This window comes from Panthera onca, chromosome B1, assembly GCF_046562875.1.
Source record: "Panthera onca isolate mPanOnc1 chromosome B1, mPanOnc1 haplotype 2, whole genome shotgun sequence".
NCBI classification, from domain to species: Eukaryota; Metazoa; Chordata; class Mammalia; order Carnivora; family Felidae; genus Panthera; species Panthera onca.
In genome coordinates this window covers 52,179,381-52,197,689 of record NC_138342.1, presented here as the reverse complement: position 1 = coordinate 52,197,689, position 18,309 = coordinate 52,179,381, and the positions used below count along the sequence as shown (strand labels likewise).

The window sequence follows — 18,309 nt, the reverse complement described above, 5'->3', positions numbered from 1 at the left end:
TTTACAGTGCTGTGCTGTAAAAGATCTGTGAATTAGTAGACCCACACAGTTCAAACCCATGTTATTCAAAGGTCAAATGTATGTCCAAGAGACATGTTATTCAAATTAGACAAATAGTTACTTTGTGAGTAGCTACCATACTTTAGATTACTTGGGGTTGAAAATTAAACGTATTTCCTTATCCTGATATACACGAGTCAAACTGGAAAGATAGATTATGCATTTTGAAACAAATTACAACATGGTGAATAGCATATGGGAGTTTAACACAAATTATATACTAAGGTGGCTAGGGAAACGATACTTTACCATCTGATAGAGGTTTAAGCATGAGGATGAGAAATAAAGCTAAAGTGACTGGAAAGAGGCACCCAAAAGGATTTTATATATATATATATATATATAACAATTGTTATATAAATACAACATTTATATATATTATAAATACATTTATACATATATTATATGTATATATATTAATGTATATATTTATACATTATAATATATAATGTATAAATATATATTATATATATATAATTGTATTTATATAACAATTGTTATATATATGTATATATGTATATGTATATGTATATGTATATAACAATCAATTAGCAAAGGTGGGCTAGAAAGAACATCCCAGGAAGAATTAACATACTAAAAGTATTACAATCTCAGATTTCAAGATATACTACATAGCTGCAGCAGTCAAAACAGTAAGGCAATGGCACAAACATAAACACAGATCAATGGAACAGAACAGAGATCCCAGAAATAAGCCTATGACAAAGAAGGCAAGAATGTACAATGAGGAAAAGACAGTCTCTTCAATAAATGGTTTTGGAAAACTGAACAGCTGCATGCAGATTAATGAAATTGGACCACTTTCTCACACCATACACAAGAACAAACTCAAAATGGATTGAAGACCTAAATGTAAGACCTGAAAACATAAAACTCTTAGAAGAAAACATAAACAGTAAACTCTTGGACACTGGCCTTACCAATGTTTTTTTGGATCTGTCTGCTCAGCCAAGGGAAACAATTAGGACTATACCAAAATAAAAAGCTTTGGCAACTGCCAGAGTCCAGCTCCAGCAGGTCCAGGGGTTCCCAAAGGAAGAACGACGTCGGTGAAAATAAAACAAAACTAAAATAAAAAACTAGAAAATAAAAAACTAAAATAAAAAACTAAAACTAGAATAAAAATGGACACAGACAACAGCAGCGTGTTGAACTGGCCGATTTATTGTAGTAAACATGACATTATATATGCTAGTGATTTCCTTGTAACATATGTCATCTGTTTTTCTAACATTACCTAATTTTGAAAATGTTCCTATGTGTAAACAACCTTTAAGAAATAACATGGCGATTTTCCCCTAACTTTCCCGCATACCCTTTGATTATAGATTCATTTCTTACATTATTCTATTATGCACCTGTGTTTATCTATAATCTACAAAGCATTTGCTTTGCTGTTCTCGTGAAAGGACCTCCATTTCTCAACACCTCAAGTGGAACAGTTACAGAGACATGACCTCCCAACCACATGAGGCCAGAAGAACAATGTGTTTGCCTCGGTCCGAGGTGCCAGGAAGGGGCTGAAAAGGCCTTAGAAACCCATGCCTCCTACATTCTCAGAGAGACAATGCACCTAGGAACCAATGAACCATTCTGTACCTTAACCGACTAGGTTCAGTCATCATCAGGAATGCCTCCGGGGGGCCAGGTGGGGCTATGGGTTGAAGTCACCTGTGCCCAGAGATACACTCCTTAGTTACTGGAGTGGGGCTTTCAGATCCGTATGTCTCTCTTTTGTTGGCCGCCTTTGCTGGCAAATGCATGAGGCTATCCTTCCTCTAAGTAGAGGAGTCTCCATAGGGGATGGCAAGGGCTAAACGTAAGGCTACACAATTTCTTGCAGAACCTTATTTTCTTTCCTAATGGTTCTTTTCCCAGAGGGCCTGTCGAGGGCAATTCCCCAATAGACAATACCCCAGGTTGTTTTAAGGCCGAATTACCTAAAAGCGGGAGTGCAAGAAGCTTCCGTGTCGGTGGGCCGCCTTGCAGTCACCAATCTGTCCACAGCCCAGGCCCTGCCACTCAGGCTGGGATAGCTCGGCTTCCAGCAGGCAATAAAACAAAAAGGCAACTTGCTGAACGAAAGAAGATATATATAAATGATATATCAAAGAAAGGGTTAATATTCAAATACATAAAGAACTCCTACAATTCAATAACATAAAGCAAATAATCTGATTAAAATTGGTCAGATCTTTTTCTCCCAAAGGAGCCATACAAATAGCCAACAAACACATGAAAATATGTTCAACATCACTAATCATCAGAGAAATGAAAATCAAAATCACAATAAGGTATCACCTCAAACCAGTCAGAATGGTTAGTATCAAAAGGACAAGAAATAAGAAATGTTGGTGAAGATATGGAAAACGGGAAACCCTCATGCATTATTTGTGGGAATTTAAATTGTTGCACCCACTGTGGAAAGTAGAAATACCATACGATCCAGTAATTCTGCTATGGGGTATTTATCCAAAGAAAACAAAACACTAATTCACAAAAACATATGCTGTCCTATGTTTATTGCAGCATTATTTACAATAGCCAAGATCAGGAAGTGTCCATGAATAGATGAATGGATAAGGATGTTGTGTACACACGTACAGACACACACACACACACACACACACACACACACACACACACACACACACTGTAATAGTACTCAGCCATGAAAAAGAATGAAATCTTGGCATTTGCTGCAACAAGGATGAAGCTAGAGGGTATTATGCTGAGTGAAATAAGTGAGACAAAGATAAATGCCATGTGATTTCATTTATGAGAGGAATCTAAAAACAAAACAAAAGAAACAGAAACAGACTCATAAATTCAGAGAACAAATGTGGTTGTCACAGGGTAGGGGGATGGGCAAAACAGGTGAAGCAGATTACGATGTACAAACGTCTAGTTGTAAAATAAATAAGTCATAGGAATTAAAAGTACAGCATAGGAAATATAGTTGATAACATTATAATAACTTTGTATGGTGACAGATAGTATTGATGCTTATTATGGTAATCATTTCATAGTATATATAAATTGTCCAAATACTATGTTGTACACCAGAAACTAATATATATTGTATGTCAACTATACTTCAACTTATATATACATTACAAAACAATAGCATGAATGGTGTACAAAGAGCATCCCAGGAAGAAGAATTAGCATATTAAAGGCAAAGAAGCAGAACAGTAACAATAAGCCTTCTGGCCTACTGTAATTAAGTTCGTGATGTGATGTTGCAGAATGGAACAAACTGAGAATAGATAGTGTGGTTAGCACTGATGGTAGAGTCCCAGATGACTGCCTAGCATCTGGACTTTTTCTTTTCTTTCAGATCAGGGGGTAGTATTTGCCATTCAGCAAATTAAATCTGGTAACAATATGGAAGATAGAATGAGCAGTAGAGAGTCTGAAGACAGAGAGCTCCGTAAAACTGAGAAGCAAATCTCTTTTTAAGTTTATTTATTTAGAGGGAAAGAGAGAGCAAGTATGAACAAGCGAGGAGGGGAAGGTCAGAGAGGGAGAGAAAAAAAATCCCAAGCAGGTCCTGTGCTGTCAGCCCAGAGCCCAACACGTATGCTGGATCCCAGGAACCATGAGATTATGACCTGAGCCGAAATCAGGAGCTGGTCACTTAACTGACTAAGCCACCCAGGTGCCCCAAGAAGTAAATCTTTTGGGGAACTTACTCAGGACTGCCACATTTGGGAGGCAATGTAGTATCAAGGGCTCTGCTTAGGTTTTGAGGGTACTCAGCCACCCCTCACACTTAACCAGCTTGTGACTTTGGGCGATGTCCTTATTTTCTTTTCCCTTAAATTTTATTGTGAGTTATCTCACTGGGGTCATCTGAACAAATACCATTGTCTAGTAGGTTTTTCCATAAGGAAATATCTATGGCACAGAGCCTTGAATAAGTAGAACATTGCTAAACAAATTGAAATCTACAAATGTAATAATAACATAAAATTTGGGGGAACCTGGGTGACTCAGTCAGTTAAGCGTTGGACTCTTGATTTTGGCTTAGGTCATGACCACGGTTCGTGAGTTTGAGCCCCACATGGGGCTTCAAGCTAACAGCGCAGAATCTACCTGGGATTCTCTCCCTCTCTCTCTGCCCCTCCTCTGCTCACTCTCTGTCTCTCTCTCAAATAAATAAACTTAATTTTTTTTAAATAATAATCTAAAAATGTTTCACATCATTTAAGTATGTTAAAAACTACAAAATAAAGCAAGGTTTAACAAAATTTTCAAAATGTAATAAAAGTATTGAAGTTATTTTTTTTCTTTTGGTATGTGTATATAACTCATATTTGGAGAGTAAGTAAAATAATTCAAATAAAATATAAATCAAAGGACACATCTTTAGGACACCATGGAAACTTTAAGAAATATTATATATATATATATATATATATATATATATATATATATATACGCACACATTTATTTCTAATTTAAACTTTACTGGACAACACCTTTTTGTAACAAAGCAGAATAATTATGTAATAAATATACTGTAGCTCCTATCAAATGTGGTTACAGTCCATGTAGGTTAGAAAAATGTACATATCCGGTACATTAGAATTGAATGTTGTATTAAAGGTAAAAGGAATATGATATTCCATTACTATTTTATTTCAGTTAAGTTTGGTTTAACAAGAATTTTGCTGTTTGAACTTGTAATGAATCAAGGCAATTTTCTGTATATAAACATGCTATGAATTTGTCAAATTAACCCATGGCAATCCATGGGTGCCAGATGGTGAGCCAAGGTTCAACAACAGACCACAAGAGGTATGAAAATAGAGAAGTCTATCACCCACAGGTTCTGGAGTATCTACAGGCTTCAAGGAGCCACATGGGGAGGTGAGGGAAGACAGGGTACAGAGAAAGACAGGACCTAAGGCATATGCCTTTAATAGGGTCTGTGAGTAGAGTGCTAGGGGGTTCCTGGACTAAGGCCAAATTAGCCAATTCAAACCAAAAGAGGGGGATTTTGGTAAGCCCCAAGGAAGCCTTATCTTAGGGCCACATAAAGAGAAGCCATTGGGAAACAGGGGAAACCGTTGGTCCAAAGGGCTGCCGTAAAGTCATATCAGAGTGCATATTTACTTAGGACTATGAGGGCTGCTATCCTGGGCAGGTCCTTGTCTGAGGGGCTAATGTCAGGTTAAGGTCACTGCAAGCTGCTTGGTCAAACAAAACAGATGGCAGAACAGCAATATCATGAAGTAGCTTAGCTAAATTCTTGATAAAACCTGCAGATGAACATAGTGTATTAGTTCTTATGAAGTTCATGATGAAGGAATTCTTAGTCTTTTCATGATCTAACAGTTCAGACAAACAAAAAAAATAAAGATTATGCTTACATAATGTGTTTCTGGGAAATAATTTTGGTTTGGTATTTGGTATGCTTCTCTTTGATTTTTTTTTAAAGAAATTGTATTTTAGGCATGTACCTTGTCCAGATTAACATTTTACTGTTACTTTTGGGTAGCCTGATAAAGCTATTAAAATCATCACATATCTCGTTGCTGTGATCTTAACGTTACTTAAGTGTAACATATTTTTCATCGCTCCTTTTATAGGCCTTCCCGCTCAGAATTATCTAGTAACAACCCTCTTTCTTGTGCTATTACTCATAACATTAGTATTTAACAAATGAGCGGTAATTTAAGGCAACATTGAGAAATAAACATTCCACTTTTTGTTTTGTTTTTTAATTATCTAATGGCTTCAGGGAAAGAAGTCTGAAGGTGCAATATCACAGATAGTGAAAACTGATACTGATATCATATAAAGCCTTTTAATATCCTCACAACACAAATTTGTGGGCACACATTTTTGCTTCTTAACAACCCAGAATATAGCTGTGATGAAATTTATATTTTTGCTAGAATCAGTGCAATGACAGAATGTAAGTTCCATGCAGTCCCAAATTATATTATAAAAAGTCAGTAATCTTAGATTTATGTATGCTTATACTGTGTCTTACCTTCTGCTGTGACAACTATGCTGTTTGCTTGGCTACATGATCAGAGCTCAAAGGTTTGGAGAGGCAACCATTGTTTGAAGGTGATAGTACTCTTAAACTGTGTTCAATTGATCATTACATTCCTATAAGAATATCTTGCAAGGACATTATCCTAGAACATCATCTGCCTTTCTCTTCCCTCCCTCCTTCTTTCTTTCCTTCCTTCCTGTTTTTGTTGTTTTTCATATACGTTGAAGAATATCGATCTTCCACTGTAATAAACCCTAGGAACACCAGCATGAAAAACAAATCAAACCAAACAAAATATGTTCCTTCCTCTTCAGACATTCACTATAATTTGATGGATAATCACATGTAAATAGTCCAACACAAGATAATATAATACAAGCCAAAACAGAGGAATGAACAAGGTGCTGACTGAGTCCAAGGGGATGATGTTCTTTTTTACTGCAGAAATTGAGAGAGGCTTTAGAAACCTCCTCCAGTTATAAACAGACCTGGCACACTGACGGATCATCCTGCGGATATCTCTAACAGTAAAGGGCAATCTCCTAAAGTAGAAATTATCTCTTCTAAATGCCTTATATCCTCAGCTTTTCAGGCTTTAACAGAAGGCATATGGCTATAAAGACACCTCTAGAGAATTTAAGAAGGAAGGCAAAGATGAATTCTCTACTCACTTAACAGTTTTCAAATGTGCAAACTTTTCGGGTTTCGTAACATTAGTACGTTATATTTTATTAGCGGATTTTTATTTTTTTTTTTATTTTTTTATTTTTTTAAATTTTTTCCCAACGTTTTTTATTTATTTTTGGGACAGAGAGAGACAGAGCATGAACGGGGGAGGGGCAGAGAGAGAGGGAGACACAGAATCGGAAACAGGCTCCAGGCTCCAAGCCATCAGCCCAGAGCCTGACGCGGGGCTCGAACTCACGGACCGCGAGATCGTGACCTGGCTGAAGTCGGACGCTTAACCGACTGCGCCACCCAGGCGCCCCTATTAGTGGATTTTTAAACTGACAGTCATCAAATAATTTCCAATCCCCAGTGATCTACTGGGATTCAACTAAGTAACCTGAACCCACCGGTCACCACATAAAGCCTATGAATGTCACACTCATTTATTTTCCTATAAGAAGTTAGTTCCCTTTTAGAAAGATTTATTGTAAACTGCCTACTACATCTACATATAGAATATTTTATTTGAGAACTGATCTTACTCTTAAGTCAAGAATGTTGTACCTCTGCCTTCTTATAAACTCATCATTTTAACATCATTTTGTGTGAGGTGTAAATTAATTATCATCTGTCTTTTTTCTTACTGCAGTTTAACTTTTCTTATCACACATTTTCACTGCTTCCAAAATAAACATTTAATATTACTTCATGTTTGGGTGGTTCTGACTTTGCAATTACTGGTTATTTGATTTCTTAAAAATAAAAATGTAATGTAATTATTCATTTCTTTTAGGAAAACATATAATGGATTATTGGCTATGCAACTGAGTTTGTCGATACTGGTCTGTGCACCTTTGAATAATATTTTTATTATCTGCTTCTCATTAACTTTATTTAATAAAATCCATTTATAACCTGAACTTAATTTCATAAGGACTTTAACATAGAATCCTGAGACATTCAGATGAATGCTACTTCTTTGGAACAGATAGGAACATTCCAAAAAGCTTTCACTCTAAAATTCCTGAGAAACTGATTTTGCCTTAAGATCTATTTCATGCAGAATTCTTTTAACTAGACATTATAAGAAGAACACAAACAGCAAGAACAGCCACAAACATTGAGCTCTTGACTATAAAAAATAAAATATGCTTCATTTCAAAATGGGAAGAACAAATCAGGTGGGTTTTCTTTTTACAACTATAAAAAATAGATCCATAAATGTACTTATTTGTTTTTACTTTCAATCAGCATTTCTGGCATTACCCCGACATACTGTCTTTGCAGGCCTCTGTTGGTAATAGAATTCCTATGACTTAATGGCCCACGTATGTCATAATTTAAGTATGTAGGTACAATTTCACTAAAATTCCTAATTTTTTAGGCTATTTCTTTTTGGGTCTGTATTGTGCTGTAACAGACAGAAACCTGGACTAACCACTTAGCTTTGCTTCTGCACACAATGACATGATACCCCTCCTGCCAGATTACATCTCTTCTAATTACCCACATCATACACCATCACATTCATCCTAAGAGGAAGGACCAACACGTGGAGTCCTATCATACATAATGCATGGGTGACGGAATGTGCTATTTTTTCAGATGCGCCCCTGCTGTTGCCTCATGGTTATTCATTTGGGAGACTGAAGACACCACACTCAGCAAGTGATTGCGAGATGATCGAAGTGTCTCTATCAGTAGAGAATTCATGTGTGGAGCTAATTATTTAATGAGCTGACAGTGAAAGTTTCGCCTTAACACAGTTTATCATTCTGCTTCAATTCTCTAAAATTTCTCCCTATTTGTACTACATTCAAGTAATCAGTAAAATCATTTTATTCTATACATAATATATCCCCTCTCTGAACTTTACCATCCTACTTCAAATCATCATCGCTTCTAACATACAGACTGATCTACAGATACACAATATATGATACACAATGTATGTAGCAAAACAGTAAATATAGTATAATTTGTATCACCTGTAATTATAGCCCATACATGTTCCACAGTATCACCAGATACTGAATTTGGAATTTGTTATTATAGATGAAATCATTTTATTTTTGCATTATCATTTTGTCACCTAGAGTCTGTTAAATTTACGGAAACCAGATCGATTCTTCTAAGAGTTACATCATGTCACTCCTCTGATGAAAACCCTCCAACAGCTACGTATATCACTCAGAAGAAAATCCAAGCTACTCTTCCATATTCTAAAAGGTTATTCATTATCTTCCCACTCTCATCTCTCTCTCTGGTCATGCCTTTAACCAAGCTGTCCCTAACTCACTCTGCTCCAAACACATTGGCCTACTTGCTGTTTCTCAAATAATCTTGATATAGTGATCCCTCAGGGTCTGTGTCTTTGATGTTACCTCTGTCTGAAAGAATCTTCTTCAATCTATCTGCATAGTTTGCTTTGTAGCTTAAGCCTTTGCTCATAACTTTACCTCCCTAACAGAATCATGTTTCTTCTTTCCATCATTCTGATCTCTTACCTCTTTTATGTTTTTTTTCTTAGAACTTATCACCCTCAATATATTACATATGTATTTCTTAATTGTCTGTCTCATTTCTTGAAAATTGGTTACAATTAAATATTAGTTCAGTGTGTGCCATTATGCCACAGTATTTTAGAAAGTATATTCAGGTGTAAGACTGTGTACATTTAACCCCTGCATACATTTAATGTTTGCTTCTTATTGGCTGTGTGACAGGACACAAATCTCTTTTTCTTAATTTTTTTAAGGCTTATTTATTTTTGAGAGAGAGAGAGACAGAGCACAAGCGGAGTAGGGGTAGAGAGAGAGGGAAAAACAGAATTTGAAGCAGGCTCCAGGCTCTGAGCTGTCAGGACCGAGCCCAACACTGGGTTTGAACTCATGAGCCATGATATCATGACCTGAGCTGAAGTAGGTTGCTTAACCAACTGAGCCATCCAGGGGCTCCTAGAACACAGATCTCTTAACATTTGAGTGCATCAGTCTCCTCTCTGTCAAATGGGGATAACGGTACCTTACTCCGGGTTGTTAGGAATTTAAATGAGCAACTGTTTAGAAAAGTACCCAGTACATATAAGACACTATGTAAATGCTAGCTATTATTTTAAAACAGAACTAGAGAAAGAGAAAGAGAGAGAGGTAGTTTTTCACTCTGACACACACAAAGGTTACTGGTGCATAGTTGGTGCTCAATTAATGTTTTTTTAAATGAAACAGCAAACTCCACACATATTTACCATATCATATTTGTTGTTAGCTTGGATTCTTTCTTTACTGGATTTTGTATTTCATGTTAATAAAATACAAATATGATTTGTATTTGTATAATGGATAATAATTGACTCGTTTTTAATTAACAATAATAAATATCTGAGCTCTAATGCTTGGAATAAATATTATAAACTGCAATACATGATAGTGAACATTTTGTCAAGTTTTTTTTTTAACCCATATTAGTTAATTTATCAGTTGTATAACTTTTGAAAGACATTCATATTTCATGACCACAGTTTCCTAATTTTTTAGAAAGTCTGTGTCAGGGTACCTGGGTGGCTCAGGGGTTTGACTATCCAACTCTTGATTTCAGTTCAGGTCATGATTTCACAATTCTTGGGATGCAGGCAGCTCTGCACTAAGAGTGCACGGGGGGATGGGGAACCTGCTTTAGATTCTCTCTCTCTCTCTCTCTCTCCCCCTGGTTACATGCATGTGCACACACTCTCTCTAAGAAAAAAAAAAAAAATCCTCAGTGTCATTACTTCATAAGATTGTTTACAATGTTCCGGTGCCTCCCTGTATAGACCTTAAAGTAGTGCCTACAATGGCAAATACTCATTACATTTTCCTCCAGCCCCTACCTTCACCTTTTCTATCTGCCTCCACTACGTGGTGTACCATGGTAAAGAATGAGGTTTGAACCGGGCTATTTGCACTCAAAGTCCATTCTTGTACACTTGTTAGCTGTGTCACCCAGACAAATTACTTAACCTCTTGGAGTCACAGTTTTCTTATATGTAAAATGAAAATAATAGTATTATATCTAAAGCCATAAAGATGGTGTGTGATTTAAATTATTGAAGAAAGGTAAAGGTCTTGGAATTGTGTTGGACTCTAATTGCGCATTCATTGATGTTACTTATGACGGCTAGCATTATTCCTAATGGCTTTCAAAGTTGTTTCTCCATTACATATGAATTTAAAACAAAAATGAGATAAAAGATTTAATTACAATATAGCACTAGCTGGCAAACACACTTCAGTGATGAAAAATGGTAATTTATATCAAAGTAATAGGGGATAGAACAACAAATAGTATATAGGAAATTGAAATTGACCTAAATTCTAGGTTTCAATACCATTCAGTTTCTTTGAGGTCCATAGTAGGACACTTTACGTCCAGGAGAGAAGTGGTACAACTACTACCCATATCATACTTTTTATCCCAGTTTCCTGGTGGATTTAATGATAACATTTTGTGTACACTTAAAATTGTCTTCATTGTGATTATAAATTATATGGTTGCCTTTTCTGCATTTAAGCCTGTGAGAAAAGTACGCTCTAAAAGCCTATATCCTGCACGACTACTTTTGAAAGAAATTGATAAAAGTTATTTTTTTAAAAAATACTAGCTCTACAGTAATGGGGAGAATGATGTTGTTAGAATCTGCCTTGGAAATAAGCAATGTTCCATATGATGTTGGCTTCATCAGTGTATATCCCAGAGTGAGGAAAATGCACAGTAGACCCATCAGCTGGTCATAGTTGCCACTTTATACCGTGAGGAACAGCGGCTAAGCTGCCTGCCATATTCAGTGGAAAAGAAATTTTGATTATTCTCTGCAGCCATGATTTTATGGACACTAGACACAGTGTGGCACATTGGTGATGGAGGTAATTTTATAATTCACATAACAAAATAGCTAATATTCTATGACAGTGTTAGATCACTATATTGTATACCTGAAGCTAATATAACACTGTATATTGACTAACTAGAATTAAGAAAAAAAGAAAAAAAAACAAAAAAAATTGAAAAAGAAACAAAAGAGTTGATCTTACATTGATTTAACATCTCATGATATGACTATTTTTATTTCTTTCATATGCCCAGAAAACTAATGTCTTGGTCAAGTATAGAAAGTATAGACCTTATGTGAAGAAGGGAAACTAAAATTATATTTCGAATCCTAACCCCCTTTCCCCCACACACTAAAGGGACCTGTATTTTCCAACTACTATTATATATACAGATATATGCAACACTATTTGAAATCTGTAATATATAACATACCTACATTTCTATATCTATACCTATCTATCAAGAGGGTAGATAGATACATGAGGACACAGTGTGTGTATTTTGAATGTAAGGGACAGAGGACCAAATATTTGATGACCAGAAAGGTAAACTCTGGTAAATGTTAGTGTTGTTTATTAAGAACTTTGGCTCATTCTCAACACAGGAAATAGGTAAAATTAAATTTACCTACTTCTTCGAAGTAACTTATTTGTGCTGTGAAATGAAGGTGAAAGGCATGCATTTATTTCCTGAGGGAAGCTTTCAGAACATAATCTAATTTCACCACTTTTTTTTTTTTTAACTTCTGCCTTGGAAATAAGCAATGTTCTGTACGATGTCGGCTTTGTCAGTATAGATCCCAGAGAGAGGAAAGTGCACAGTGGATCCATCAGCCAGTCTGTAATATACTGTGGTGTGTGTGAAAAATAAGCATGTGTTGTTCTAAACCACTATTTGTGGTGCAACCTATTTTGAAAGTATGTTCAATTAAACTTGAATTAAAATGAGTAAATCTTTTTAAAAAGATATATTAAATAATAGAAATCATTTCTTGATTTTGTCAGTTCTTTATTAAAGGTCCTTTTATCATTAGAAAAACTTACAACAAAGATAAAGATTTTCTATGTCATTGTCATTTTTTTTCCTCTTCCACTTAAAGCTGTAAGGCGGGACTATATCAAACTTAGGGAAATCATCAACAAAATAAAAAGGCAATGTATGGAATGGGAGAAAACATTTGCAAACCACATATCCAACAAGGGGTTTATATACAAAATATACAAGGAGTTCATACCACTCAAAGCAAAAGAACAAATAACCCGATATAAAGATGGGCAAAGCAGTTAAAAACAGGTATTTTTTTTCCAAAGAAAACATATACATTGTCGACAGACACATGAAAAGATGCCCATCATCACTAATTATCAGGCAAATGCAAATTAAAACCACAATGAGATATCACCTTGGAACTGTTACAATGGCTATCTTCACAAACACAAAAGATAACAAGAGTTGGCCAGGATGTGGAGTGAAGGGAACCCTGAACCCTGTATGTATATATGATATAATGAAATATTTTCTACTAACCAAAAAAAGAAATTTTGTGATTTACAATGACATGGATAAAGCTGGAGGGCATTATGCTAAGTTAAATAAGCCAGACAGAGAAAGACAAATACTGTACGGTATTATTTATATATGGAATTTTAATTTTTTTTTTTTCAACGTTTTTTATTTATTTTTGGGACAGAGAGAGACAGAGCATGAACGGGGGAGGGGCAGAGAGAGAGGGAGACACAGAATCGGAAACAGGCTCCAGGCTCCGAGCCATCAGCCCAGAGCCTGACGCGGGGCTCGAACTCACGGACCGCGAGATCGTGACCTGGCTGAAGTCGGACGCTTAACCGACTGCGCCACCCAGGCGCCCCTATATATGGAATTTTAAAAAGTGAACTCATAGAACAGAGAGTAGAAAAGCTCTTGCCAGGAGCTGGGGCGACAGGTAGGGGAACTAAGGACAGATTGGTAAAACGGTACAAAATTTCAGTTATACGATGAATAAAGTCAGAGAATCTTTTATATAACCTGAGGACTATAGGTGATGACCCCGTATCATGTAATTGAAATTAGCTAAGAGAGTAGAACTTAAATGTCCTCAGTAAAGACAAAAAAAAAGTGAGCTGATACATGTGTTAATTATCTTCTTTAACAGTGTACAAGTATATCAAATCATTACGTGGTACATTTTATCTTACCATTTAATCTGTCAATTATACCTCAATACAGCTGAAAAGTTTTAAATTAAAAATTTGTATTTTAGTTACAATCTGAAGATTACTTTTTAGTAAAATAATATTTGTTTACTCTGAAAACTCCCTGTCCACTCTGAGTAAAATATATGCAATATATGCAAGTACCTATTCCATTTACTAATGTAAAACCTTCTAATGGAAATGCTTAGAGGCATATTTTGCACTTTCCTGAATTAACCAATCTAAAAATTGATTCTTCAGGCTAGTATTCTTTCTTATGTCTCAAAAACCAGGGATGGAAAGCTCGTGCCATTTAGCTACCCTGCACTAGATCACTAGATACCGTGTGTGTGTGTGTGTGTGTGTGTGTGTGTGTGTGCGCGCGCGTGTGTGTGTATTTTCATGCCTCAGCATCTATTCATTTCGATTCAGTTTATCTTTTATTCTGTTTTTCTGTGTCTTTACCATTGGACACATTTCTTTTCTAAACAAAGTTTACTGACAAATTTTGGTTTGCACATTGCAATTACAGTCAAATGAATTTCAAAGAGGTTGTTGTTTTTCCTTCTCCCTTAATTTTCATTCTTTAAGCAGGATAAACAGTATTCTGAAGACATCGGTTCATTTCAAGGAGTTCCTGAGAAAGTAGCTGAAATATAGTTCTAAAAAGTAGCAATAGTACAAAAATAGGTGTTTTTTTTGTATGTGAAATAATGCAGTATCTTTGTAGGGGGCAAATTCAAACAAATCCTAGATTTCACTTGAACGTGAAAAGCTTTTTCCAACTAAGTCCATCAATTTAAATTGTTGGATAAAGGATAATGACCCAAAACTCAATCATGATCACTTGAAATTTAGAAATAAATATTTCATTCAACTAACAAACACCATTTACCTTGTCTACTTAACATTTTAAGATTAATTTTCTCTAATGAGAGAGAAACATTAATGAAGGGAATTTCAGGATTTCAGATGTCGGAATACTTATGTGTCCCATCTGCACAATCAATTGTGATTTATAAAAGGAATAAATTATTGTGATGATAGTTCATCCTTTTTAAGAGGTATTAAAACTGGCTAAAAAGTAGAAGTTATTATGAATAAACTTCCTGATGGAGCTACAGAGACATCAGTTTTAGTAATCAGAACGTCTTATATGCTCTGTTAATTATCATCTTATCTTCTCTTTGTGCTCCGAGTGCAGCTGAAGGACTGGAGGAGTTGCTCAAACACAGTCTTGTGGCTAATTGAGCATTGCTGTCTGGATCATTTAATAGTTAATTATTTTTTTTCTTCTGTATTTGACTAAAATTGCTCCATATAGGGCAGTTCTCAAAGATGTATTCAAAATCAGCATTTTTCTAACATGTGAAAGTCAAATGTCATTTTTAAAATTGGAAAGTAAATTACAAACTTGGTTAAAAGCTTGCAAAAAAATCCATTTCCACATGTAGGTTTCCTTCAGGAGAATATCATTTTAGTCTTGAAAATTTGCAAATTCAGAGAAAAAAATGCACATATCAAATTAGATTTTTACTTAAGTGATTATACTTGAAGGAAAGCATAGAAGTTTCCACGGAAATCTACTTGAGAAAGATTTCATACCGAATTAAAAACCTTCTGTTTGGGGGACACCTGGTTGGCTCAATTGGTTGAGCCTCTGACTCTTGGTTTCAGCTCAGGTCATGATCTCACAGTTTCCTGTGTTTGAGCCCAGAGTCAGGCTTTGTGCTAGCACAGCCCGCTTGGGATTCTCTATCTCCCTCTCTCTCTCTCTCTCTCTGTCCCTCCCCTGCTTACCCTGTCTCTGTCTTTCTAAAAATAAATAAATAAACTAAAAAAAAATCTGTTTCTATATAACTTTATACTCACAGCTTTATTTTTTATTTCAACAAAAGTGGCTTAAACTTTACTGTATGCTATCTGGTGCACTAAATGTTGAAACACAGACTAAAATAACACCGGGTCATTCTTTTCAAGGATGTGATTGTCGGAACAATCAGCCTGTAAACACAAGATCATATGCCTTCATAAAGTGATAGCAGAGCAACAGCAAACTCTAATTGAGGAGCTATTGATCATGAAAATTATTTGTTTTTCCTTATTAGACGGCTCTTGAAATGTGTGGTGGACAAGTATTAGTTACTCTAGAAAATAGTATGCGGATTTTAGGCATCCTTACCAGAGGAACCCAGGAAACTGTGAGATAAAACAATGAACAATGTTAAAACAAAGCTCCATGTTTTATAAAATGTAATTCAAATATAAAAGTTAAATTATCAAAATTAAAATGAAATATGATATATTCACGTGTCTATTCATTGCCCTCTCTAAAAACTGGTTTACAAATATTTTCTATTATCTTCCAAGCAAGAGCAGTATTATAAAATATTTGAAATTGTATTTTACACACAGCTTCTGTAAGGGCTTTTGTTACATATAGCATATGCAAAATGGGGATTAGTATCATCATTCAGTGATTAAATCTTAGAACTTTTTTATTTAGTGGATCATATACGTAGAAGAAATCAGAAAAAAAATTTCTATGAATAGTATAGGATACCATGGTTATAGGTGCATTAATCAGAGTGGATTATGGTAAAATAAATGCATTCCTTGTTATACATTTAATGTTTAATTAAATATTAAATATAATACAATGTTAATAAGAACTGCCTGGGGTATTATTATGGGCCACCCTTCATGCACTTTTATTTTTCACTTCACTTCTCACAACAGCTATAAGATTTTAATGCAGCAATAAAATAAATCATTAACATAGTTTTCTATATGTGTTTTGAGAAAGGAAATATATCTTCTTATATGATCATGAATATGTCCTTTGCTGTAGACTGAAGTGTTTTGGGTTTTTTTTCATAAGGAACCAGATGCAGAGGGAAATTTGTTTGCAAGTTTGATGTGAACCAAGTCAGACAGTCAAAAAATGTGATGGCTTGAGGTGTTTAAATAGAACTCTCATCCTCATGAGTTTTGCAATTCTGATGAATCCAAATAATATATCTAACATGAATTTCGATGGACCTATAGCAATTTCGGTTGGGGGTTTTAATAACATAACTAATGAGGGGGCTTGGATAGGATTTTTTTTCTGATGATATGCTGAAATAAACATTTCCCTCTTTGCCCACATACATCAATTTCATATGCTGAAGCCCTCTGCTATATACCTTTTTACCTTCTATCTTGTATATTTATTCATATTTTAATTGAGATTCTCATCAGTTTGGGAGCCAGAAATTGAATATTATGGGCAGAGAAGATTAAAAAATATATTTTAGAGACAAACACTTGGATAAACTCATACAATACCACCATTATTGCTATGTACAAAAAAAAATTTACGAAAAGGCATATTGACTCAATATTTCAAGGTTGTCAAAGCAGTAGTGACTAAAAAGCCAAACAAAACACACTAGTTATTTCATAATCATTTTACACTTTATTATTTTATGTTTTCTTCTCAAATATATAGCAAACAAATAGATACTTTTTTCTTACAATTCTTTCTATATGTTTTTTTTTTCTTTTCAGGTGATACAAACATCTACTATTCATGATGTTAAACAAAAATTTCACAAAGCATGTAAGTTTTATATATAATCTAGAATTTATGTTACAGTTTTCTCAATTTGGTTCAAATTTATCTGTAAAAATAAGTTCAATGTTATGATAGAAAGGGTGTATGGAAACCATAATTTTACATGAAATTCAGAAATAATATGGTAAATACTTCTTGACTATAAATACTGTGTTTTCATATCTAACTCTCTTATCCACAATAGTTTTAGTTTTTCACAAAATTATTTTCTCTTTTATATTTGAACATATTTATTAAAACAGAAAACATCCTATATATGAGAATTCTTAACTGATAAAAAGTATTTATATGTAAACAAAATACTGAACAAAAGTTTTACTGGGTGTGTTTATACTGGTCAAATCTATTCCACAAAGGAACTCTTTATACAATAAATTAAAATTATACTATTTAATTTTATTAATAGCTAAATTTACCTAATTAAAGGTTTCATTATTACTGGAAATATTTATATGAGGTTTGTTCAAATTCAGGTTTTATTTTTAAACCTTTCCAGTAAAGTTTACTCATAACTTAAACATAGTGAACGTGTCTATAATTACTAGGAGGCACTTTTTATATACTCTAATTTTAAAGCAGTTTTAGATACATAGCAAAACTAAGCAGAATACAGAGTTCTTATATACCCTCAGGTGTCACACATGCACAGCCTCCCCTATCAACATTTCACATCAGAATAGGGTATTTGTTACAATCTGTGAGCCTACACTGACACCTCATTATTTCACAAAGTCTGTAGTTTATATTAGAGTTCATCCTTGGTATTTTACACTGTATGGTTTTTGCTAGTGAACATTTTCAATGTCTTGTATTTAGTTGGGCACTATTTCTTTTCTGAAAATATTCTTAAAGTTTACAATTTAATG

The 18,309-nt window shown here is 34.7% G+C and overlaps 2 protein-coding genes across 5 annotated transcripts in view; one reads left to right on the top strand and one right to left on the bottom strand.

Annotated features, from left to right (window-relative positions):
* Positions 1 to 18,309, bottom strand: part of LOC144616179 (uncharacterized) — a 344,180-nt gene that overhangs the window by 71,285 nt on the left and 254,586 nt on the right. The window contains exon 5 of one of the 4 annotated variants that reach the window (XM_078446067.2): positions 2,007 to 2,156. The exons of the other annotated variants lie outside the window; for them this stretch is intronic. Within the exon in view, the coding sequence (XP_078302193.1) occupies positions 2,022 to 2,156 (135 nt within the window). The 3' untranslated portion in view covers positions 2,007 to 2,021. Of the gene's footprint in view, positions 1 to 2,006; positions 2,157 to 18,309 lie in introns of those variants that run through there. 4 annotated transcript variants of the gene reach the window in all.
* TECRL (trans-2,3-enoyl-CoA reductase like) overlaps positions 1 to 18,309 on the top strand; it is a 99,727-nt gene that overhangs the window by 10,108 nt on the left and 71,310 nt on the right. Inside the window, exon 2 of the mRNA XM_060654968.3 lies at positions 17,377 to 17,428. Within this exon, the coding sequence (XP_060510951.1) occupies positions 17,377 to 17,428 (52 nt within the window). The remainder of the gene's footprint in view (positions 1 to 17,376; positions 17,429 to 18,309) is intronic.